The sequence below is a fragment of the Trichomycterus rosablanca genome, chromosome 1 (genome assembly GCF_030014385.1).
Source record: "Trichomycterus rosablanca isolate fTriRos1 chromosome 1, fTriRos1.hap1, whole genome shotgun sequence".
NCBI classification, from domain to species: domain Eukaryota; kingdom Metazoa; phylum Chordata; class Actinopteri; order Siluriformes; family Trichomycteridae; genus Trichomycterus; species Trichomycterus rosablanca.
Window position 1 is genome coordinate 19,410,632 of NC_085988.1, and position 8,865 is coordinate 19,419,496.

At 39.5% G+C, this 8,865-nt stretch overlaps 1 protein-coding gene across 2 annotated transcripts in view; it reads left to right on the plus strand.

Annotated features, from left to right (window-relative positions):
- The window catches only part of sting1 (stimulator of interferon response cGAMP interactor 1), a 43,713-nt gene extending 36,017 nt beyond the window's left edge, over nt 1-7,696 (plus strand). For both annotated transcript variants that reach the window (XM_063000611.1, XM_063000620.1), the window contains 3 exons: nt 1,681-1,910; nt 2,368-2,554; nt 7,323-7,696. In XM_063000611.1, the coding sequence (XP_062856681.1) occupies nt 1,681-1,910; nt 2,368-2,554; nt 7,323-7,588 (683 nt within the window). In that variant the 3' untranslated portion in view covers nt 7,589-7,696. The remainder of the gene's footprint in view (nt 1-1,680; nt 1,911-2,367; nt 2,555-7,322) is intronic.
- The last annotated feature ends 1,169 nt before the right edge of the window (nt 7,697-8,865 follow it).

Here is an 8,865-nt window from a genome sequence, read left to right on the forward strand (position 1 = left end):
GGTGTAAACACAGATTGGCCTGAATTGAGCACAGGTTGGTCCTGAAAAGTATCTGTCAGTCCTCAATCCACGAAAATGAAAATAAAAATTAATCCACAAATAAATTCATTTTTAATTGTTTTTTAACTTAAAATGTAACTTGTATTAAATTATCAACTTAATTCATAATATTACCTTGCTATTAGTAGTGACTAATACACTGATCAGCCATAACATTAAAACCACATCCTTGTTTCTACACTCACTGTCCATTTAATCAGCTCCACTTACCATATAAAAGCACTTTGTAGTTCTACAATTACTGACTGTAGTCCGTCTGTTTCTCTGCATGCTTTGTTAGCCCCCTTTCATGCTGTTCTTCAATGGTCAGGACCACTACAGAGTAGGTATTATTTATGTGGTGGATCATTCTCAGCACTGCAGTGACACTGACATGGTGGTGGTGTGTTAGTGTGTGTTGTGCTGGTATGAGTGGATAAGACACAGCAGCGCTGATGGAGTTTTTAAACACCTCACTATCACTGCCGGACTGAGAATAGTCCACCAACCAAAGATATCCAGCCAACAGCGCCCCGTGGGCAGCATTCTGTGACCACTGATGAAGGTCTAGAAGATGACCAACTCAAACAGCAGCAATAGATGAGCAATCGTCTCTGACTTTACACCTACAAGGTGGACCAACTAGGTAGGAGTGTAAAAACTCTGTTTCTGATCCACTTATACCAGCACAACACACACTAACACACTAGAGAAACAGATTGACTACAGTCAGTAATTGTAGAACTACAAAGTGCTCCTATATGGTAAGTGGAGCTGATAAAATGGACAGTGAGTGTAGAAACAAGGTGGAGGTTTTAATGTTATGGATGATCGGTGTATATGTATCGTGTAGCTCCACAGCGACATCTGGTGGGACCAGGCCCCACCGGCCCCTAATTTAGAGACGCGTCTGATTTAAACGTTTAATAAGAACTTCTGGCTTCTGGTTTCTCATAAAACTCATCTGAAAAAAAGAAATGATTCCCTAAAGATTAACATTAGTGAGCCACGACACAGCTTTATTTTCATAAACTGAGCCTATGGTGGGGATCCTGCTTTTACACCCAATATTGTGACTCTTACCTGTGCTTATTGCATAATGTTTCAAAACAGTTAAATATTAATAAATATTCAATATTCAAATTTAAAATTGTTTACATTTACAAAATGCAATTAAGCTAGTCAGCAAAACAAGTTTTTTCTCTTTCTACTTTTGTCAGTTAAATAAATGCTCAAGTAAATGAACAAATCACAGAATCTTGTTTTTATTGTATTGTGTGTGTTCTTAAGCATGTCAGTATTTGTGTCTAACTAAAAAATTGAATTAATTTAAAAATATGCATTAGTATTAAGCATTTTTGTGTGAGATGCACATTTTGCAGATGCTAATATTTTCATTTTAGATATTTACAAACAATAAACAAAATGTAAACAAATTTAGGGAGGAAAGATTGAGAGGGAGGACATGCAGGTAGTTGATGTCCTCCCATATATGTGACAGAGAAGGATGGAGGACAGGACAAGATGGAAATGAATGATCTGCTGTGGCGAGCCGAAACAAGAACAAGAAGATAAAGACATAAATCAAAATATTACATTAGATCTGTCTAAATTAGTTCTTACCAGTAAATGTGTCCACAGAGTTGGAGAATCAGGTGAAGAAGCATTACAATGTGAACGGAGAGATGCTTAGTTCCTACCGACTTCACATTCTACTGCCTCTGAATGCAGCAGTCAGGTCCAAACTGGAGGAAGAGGACAAAAACGTATGTTTCCTTGATAACCTACCGGAGCTGATGATTGACCGGGCGGGAGTAAGGAAAAGAGTTTACAAACACAGCATCTACAAGATTATAGATCCCAACAAAGAGGTAAGGAACAAAGCATCAAAAATCAGCATGAACAGTTTAGTTTAGAACAGGTTAGCTTACATGGAACTGTAAGATGGTCGCAGTGGTAGCTGAGTAGGTAAGGTACTGGACTAGCAATTGGGAAACTCCCTGGAGTTTCAGTGCCAGGTTGACACAGTGGACACTTGAGCAAGGTCCTCAACCCTCAAAGGCTTGGATTGTAAGCCGTCACAAATGTAAGTCAGTTTGGATAAATGTGTTTGCTAAATGCTGTAAATGTAAAAAAAAAATGTAAGCTCTTTACCAAGGTCAAAACTAAACCACACGCACGCTTCTGGTTCAAGGAACTATTCTGTGTGAGGAAGAAGCCCCTGCCACAGCAATCCAAAGCTTTTTAACATTTATATAAATATTTTACCTATTTAAAACTCTTTTTTCTCTCGTCTGCATCTCTTACCCCTTCCTTTTCTGTCCTCAGCCTTATTACTGTATAGCGGAGTTTGCTACTCCTCTGGTCACCCTCTATCAGATGTCTGAGGACAGCAATGTAGGGTTTGGAGAAAAGGACAGAAGACAACAGGTTTTGCTTTTCTACAGGACTCTCAGCCAAATACTGGAAAGTTCTTTGGAGTGCCGCAATTGCTACCGTCTCATCCTGCTTGACGGTGAGTTGTACTGTGACTGATCCTTCACGTGAACCTGGTCACCCCTACATGTAGATAAATACATTAAATATACTACACATGGCCATAAAATCTACTCTATTTACTACAAATGACTGTTTTATCCCTATATCCTTTCTAAGACTTCCAAATGTACAGTGCCTTGCAAAAGTATTCAGCCCCCTTGAACTTTTCAACCTTTTGCCACATTTCAGGCTTCAAACATAACGATATGAAATTGTAATTTTTTGTGAAGAATCAACAACAAGTGGGACACAATCGTGAAGTGGAACGAAATTTATTGGATATTTTAAACTTTTTTTAGAAATAAAAAACTAAAAAGTGGGGCGTGCAATATTATTCAGCCCCTTTACTTTCAGTGCAGCAAACTCACTCCAGAAGTTCAGTGAGGATCTCTGAATGATCCAAAGTTGACCTAAATGACTGATGGTGATAAATAGAATCCACCTGTGTGTAATCAAGTCTCCGTGTAAATGCACCTGCTCTGTGACAGTCTCAGAGTTCTGTTTAAAGCGCAGAGAGCATCATGAAGACCAAGGAACACACCAGGCAGGTCCGAGATACTGTTGTGGAGAAGTTTAAAGCCGGATTTGGATACAAAAAGATTTCCCAAGCTTTAAACATCTCAAGGAGCACTGTGAAAGCGATCATATTGAAATGGAAGGAGTATCAGACCACTGCAAATCTACCAAGACCCGGCCGTCCCTCTAAACTTTCAGCTCAAACAAGGAGAAGACTGATCAGAGATGCAGCCAAGAGGCCCATGATCACTCTGAATGAACTGCAGAGATCTACAGCTGAGGTGGGAGACTCTGTCCATAGGACACAATCAGTCGTACACTGCACAAATCTGGCCTTTATGGAAGAGTGGCAAGAAGAAAGCCATTTCTCAAAGATATCTATAAAAAGTCACCTGGGAGACACACCAAACATGTGGAAGAAGGTGCTCTGGTCAGATGAAACCAAAATCGAACTTTTTGGCCACAATGCAAAACGTTATGTTTGGCGTAAAAGCAACACAGCTCATCACCCTGAACACACCATCCCCACTGTCAAACATGGTGGTGGCAGCATCATGGTTTGGGCCTGCTTTTCTTCAGCAGGGACAGGGAAGATGGTTAAAATTGATGGGAAGATGGATGGAGCCAAATACAGGACCATTCTGGAAGAAAACCTGTTGCAGTCTGCAAAAGACCTGAGACTGGGACGGAGATTTATCTTCCAACAAGACAATGATCCAAAACATAAAGCAAAATCTACAATGGAATGGTTCACAAATAAACGTATCCAGGTGTTAGAATGGCCAAGTCAAAGTCCAGACCTGAATCCCATCGAGAATCTGTGGAAAGAGCTGAAAACTGCTGTTCACAAACGCTCTCCATCCAACCTCACTGAGCTCGAGCTGTTTTGCAAGGAAGAATGGGCAAAAATTTCTGTCTCTCGATGTGCAAAACTGATAGAGACATACCCCAAGCGACTTGCAGCTGTAATCGCAGCAAAAGGTGGCGCTACAAAGTATTAACGCAAGGGGGCTGAATAATATTGCACGCCCCACTTTTCAGTTTTTTATTTCTAAAAAAAGTTTAAAATATCCAATAAATTTCGTTCCACTTCACGATTGTGTCCCACTTGTTGTTGATTCTTCACAAAAAATTACAATTTCATATCGTTATGTTTGAAGCCTGAAATGTGGCAAAAGGTTGAAAAGTTCAAGGGGGCTGAATACTTTTGCAAGGCACTGTATTTACCATGTACAATGTAAATGCATTTGTTTTAACATTATTCTTACTACTACTTACTACTACTACTTATTATTACTAGTTTCTTGAATCTAAAGACTTTATCTTTAACACAGAATACAGACTATGAAAGATCCAAATCCTTCAGCCTCTTTGGTTTGTAGCCCTTGATTTGTTGTTGTTCTCTAGGTCTTTTACATCAGTTGATCTTAGATCCTTTACCATACTCAACAGTAACACTTCACTATAATCTTCTATACAAAACCAATTTTGAGTATCAGTTGACATAAAGCTAGATTTAAATTTAGATACATAAACCACTAAACCAAAATAATTGACATAGAATTTATATAGATATAAATTCTCTGTTTATAGATCAAACCTTTCATTATACCCCAGAGCCTCAGAAATAGTTTTTTTCAATCCTTTCTAGACTGATAAACTTTATGAAATTGTATTTATGTGTTGCTTGTAAACATTTGAGCATATATATTTTTTAAAGGTTTTAATTAAGTGATTGGATTCAGCAAGGCTTGGAGAGACAAACAGGACCCATTGGTTTTGGATTTTTGCCATTTGATAAATATTTTTATAATATATATAATAATATATATTTTTTTCAAAGGTGTATTTTGTGCTTACTCTGGTTGCATTTGTCTTGTTTAAATTTAAATTTAGGAAATCAGAAAAAGGCAAATACTTTTTATGGCATGTACTTTCATAATAATTCATCATGACCAATTCATAGATCAGATCATTTAACATACCATTCATGTTTATATTCATTATTATAACTGTTTACTTATTAATAAATAGAAATTGTTTAATTAACATAATTTACAATTAATAATCCTTGTTTAATTAACTAGTTAATTACAATTAATTTTCCGCTAGCACACCAGCATCACGGAAGACAAATTGACTGCGCTAAATCGGGAGGAAAATGAGGAGAAAAAAAATAATAATAAAAAATATATATATATATATACAGTGGGGAAAATAAGTATTTGATCCCCTGCTGATTTTGTAAGTTTACCCCCTTACAAAGACTTGAACAGTCTATAATTTTTATGGAAGGTTTATTTTAACAGAGAGAGACAGAATATCAACAAAAAATCCAGAAAAAAAACAGTAAATAAAAGTTATAAATGAATTTGTATTTAATTAAGGGAAATAAGTATTCTGACCCCCACAGACCGGTTATGTGCACAAAAGGCACACAAATTAGTCCTGTCCCTGTATAAAAGACTCCTATCACAGAATCAGTTTCTTCCGTTCAAATCTCTCCACCACCATGGGCAAGACCAAAGAGCTATCAAAGGATGTCAGGGACAAGATTGTAGACCTGCACAAGGCTGGAATGGGCTACAAGACCATCAGCAAGAAGCTTGGTGAGAAAGAGACCACTGTTGGTGCGATAATTCGAAAATGGAAGAAATACAAGATCACAGTCAATCACCCTCACTCTGGAGCTCCATGCAAGATCTCACCTAGTGGGGTAAGAATGATTCTGAGAAAGGTGAGGTCAGTCCAGAATTACACGGGAGGAGCTTGTCAATGATCTCAAGGGAGCTGGGAGCAGAGAAATGCTGGATATGACCCCAAGAACACCATCCCCACTGGGCATTTCTTTGCCTCCAAACACGGCGAGTGGAGTTGATGCCAAAGAGCTCAATTTTGGTCTCATCTGACCATATCACATTCTCCCAAGCTTTCTCTGAATCATTCAGGTGTTCATTGGCAAACTTCAGACGGGCCTGTACATGAGCCTTCTTGAGCAGAGGGACTTTGCGGGCACTGCAGGATCTCAATCCATTACGGCGAAGTGTGTTACTAATGGTTTTCTTGGTGACTGTGCTCCCAGCTCCCTTGAGATCATTGACAAGCTCCTCCCGTGTAATTCTGGGCTGACCTCACCTTTCTCAGAATCATTCTTACCCCACCAGGTGAGATCTTGCATGGAGCTCCAGTGGTCTCTTTCTCACCAAGCTTCTTGCTGATGGTCTTGTAGCCCATTCCAGCCTTGTGCAGGTCTACAATCTTGTCCCTGACGTCCTTTGATAGCTCTTTGGTCTTGCCCATGGTGGTCGAGAGATTTGAACGGAAGAAACTGATTCTGTGACAGGAGTCTTTTATACAGGGACAGGACTAATTTGTGTGCCTCATGGGCACATAACCGGTCTGTGGGGGTCAGAATTCTTGCTGGTTGGTAGGGGATCAAATACTTATTTCCCTTAATTAAATACAAATTAATTTATAACCTTTATTTAATGTTTTTTTTTCTGGATTTTTTGTTGATATTCTGTCTCTCTCTGTTAAAATAAACCTTCCATAAAAATTATAGACTGTTCAAGTCTTTGTAACTTACAAAATCAGCAGGGGATCAAATACTTATTTCCCCCACTGTATATACGTATATACTGTACGTATATTGTATATACACACACGCAAATAACTTGATGAATTAAAATCAAGTACTATTATCAAATGAGGACAATATGGTAGTGCAGCAAGTTGACTGGGTCCTAAAAAGCACCAGGGTCCTGTGGACCTGAAGTCAAACCTTGTCTGTGGTCACTTTGTTGTCTTTTTGCCTGCTTCAGGTACTCTAGTTTGCATTTACCTCCCAAAAACAGAAAAATATGTATTTAGAAGGTAAACTGGCTGCTCTTAAATGCCCTGACTTATAAGTATGTAAAGGACTTAGTGCCCTGGGTAGAGATTTGGGCTATCAACTGTTGGGCCCTTGAGCAAGGCCCTTAACCCTTTCTGCTCCAGGGGCACCGTATGATGGCTGACCTTTCACTATGCCCCCAGCTTCCAGACAAGCTGGGATACATGAAGAAAGAATTTTGATGTATTGTACGTCTGTATATGTATATATAACAAATAAAGGCCTTCTTTAGAGAACTGTACTGTAGAGCATTTATTCATAGCACTCGACATGTACCAAGGTGTTTTGCATTTCAAATAAAATTTTTCATGCATACTTGTGCTGTTTTCTGATTTAGATGAGCAGGCTGATGACCCTCACTACCTGTCTAAGGAGCTCATCAAGCATCTACAGCAGGAGGATCGTGAGATACTCATGGATCTACCACAAGAACTGGGCCGGCCTGTGTTAGAACATGGAGTGTTTGAAGCTCCTGTTCAAAACTACCAGCAGGAGGAGCTCTCCAGTACAAGCTACAATCTGATGATCAGCCAGCCCCAGTCTCTGAGGTCTGAACCTGTGGAGAACACGGACTACACTAACTTTCACAACCGACAAAGATAGGCTTTAGCATTGTGTTTACCGTTTTCTTATGCAACAGAAATACATGTGTGTGTGGCTGTTTGTTTGTGTGTTTTTTTAATAAATAAATCATATTTACAAGTAGGACAACCAGGGTACTTTCTGTGTGGAGTTTGCATGTTGTCCTTGTGTCCACGTGAGACATGCAGTCAGGTCAGTAAGAGTTATTAAGAATTGTGTGTCTGAGCTGTGATGGACTGGCGACCTGTTCAGGGTGTCTCCTGCTATTCACCCAGTGAACTGCATCCACAACAACCACAACACTGACCAAGATAAAGAGATGCTAAAAAAAGACAATAAATTAATGAATTAATAAATGAACGTTTACTGTATTTTAACTCAAACGATTAATGTATGTTCTTTTATGTTAACAGTGTCAAGGAAACGGGCGGCACGGTGGATAGCACTGTTGCCTCACAGCAAGAAGGTCCTGGGTTTGATCCCCAGTTGGGGAGGTCTGGCTCCTTTCTGTGTGGAGTTTGCATGTTCTCCCCGTGACCACGTGGGTTTCCTCTGGTAGCTCCGGTTTCCTCCCACAGTCCAAAAACATGCAGTCAGGTTAATTGGAGACACTGAATTGCCCTATAGGTGAATGTGTGTGTGTGTCTGCCCTGCGATGGACTAGCGCCCCGTCCAGGGTGTTACTGTGTGCCATGTGCCCATTGGAAAGCTTGTGAGGCGTTTATGAGGCCTTTAAAATTTCACGAATTATTGCATTATTATGATGTCTAATCTTTAGAATTATAAGCTCATTTTAAATGATAAGTTCTGTAAACTCAACTCATTTTCAGAGGACTTTCTGAAAATTCTCTGAAGGTTTGTCTGTCCAGAATGAATACAATTTATGTTAATACTCTTTCAGGGGCAGCACGGTGGCCCAGACAGTAGCACTGTTGCCTCACAGCAAGAAGGTCCTGGGTTCTTTCTGTGTGGAGTTTGCATGTTCTCCCTGTGTCTATGTGGGTTTTCTCCAGGCACTCCAGTTTCCTCCCACAGTCCAAATACATGCAGTCAGATTAACTGGAAATACAAATGTAATGTGACTGTGTGTGTTCGCCCTGTAATGGACTGGTGTTTCCTACCTTTTGCCCAGTAAATTGGACCCACTACAACCCTGACCAGGATAAAGCGGTAGTAAAACAGACAATGAATGAATACTCTTTCAGTGTAAGAGATCTGAAAAGATCACACAAAAAGCAGAACTTGCTATGTTGAAACATGTGGAAACAAACACAACAGAACAGTAAAATACAGCGGTA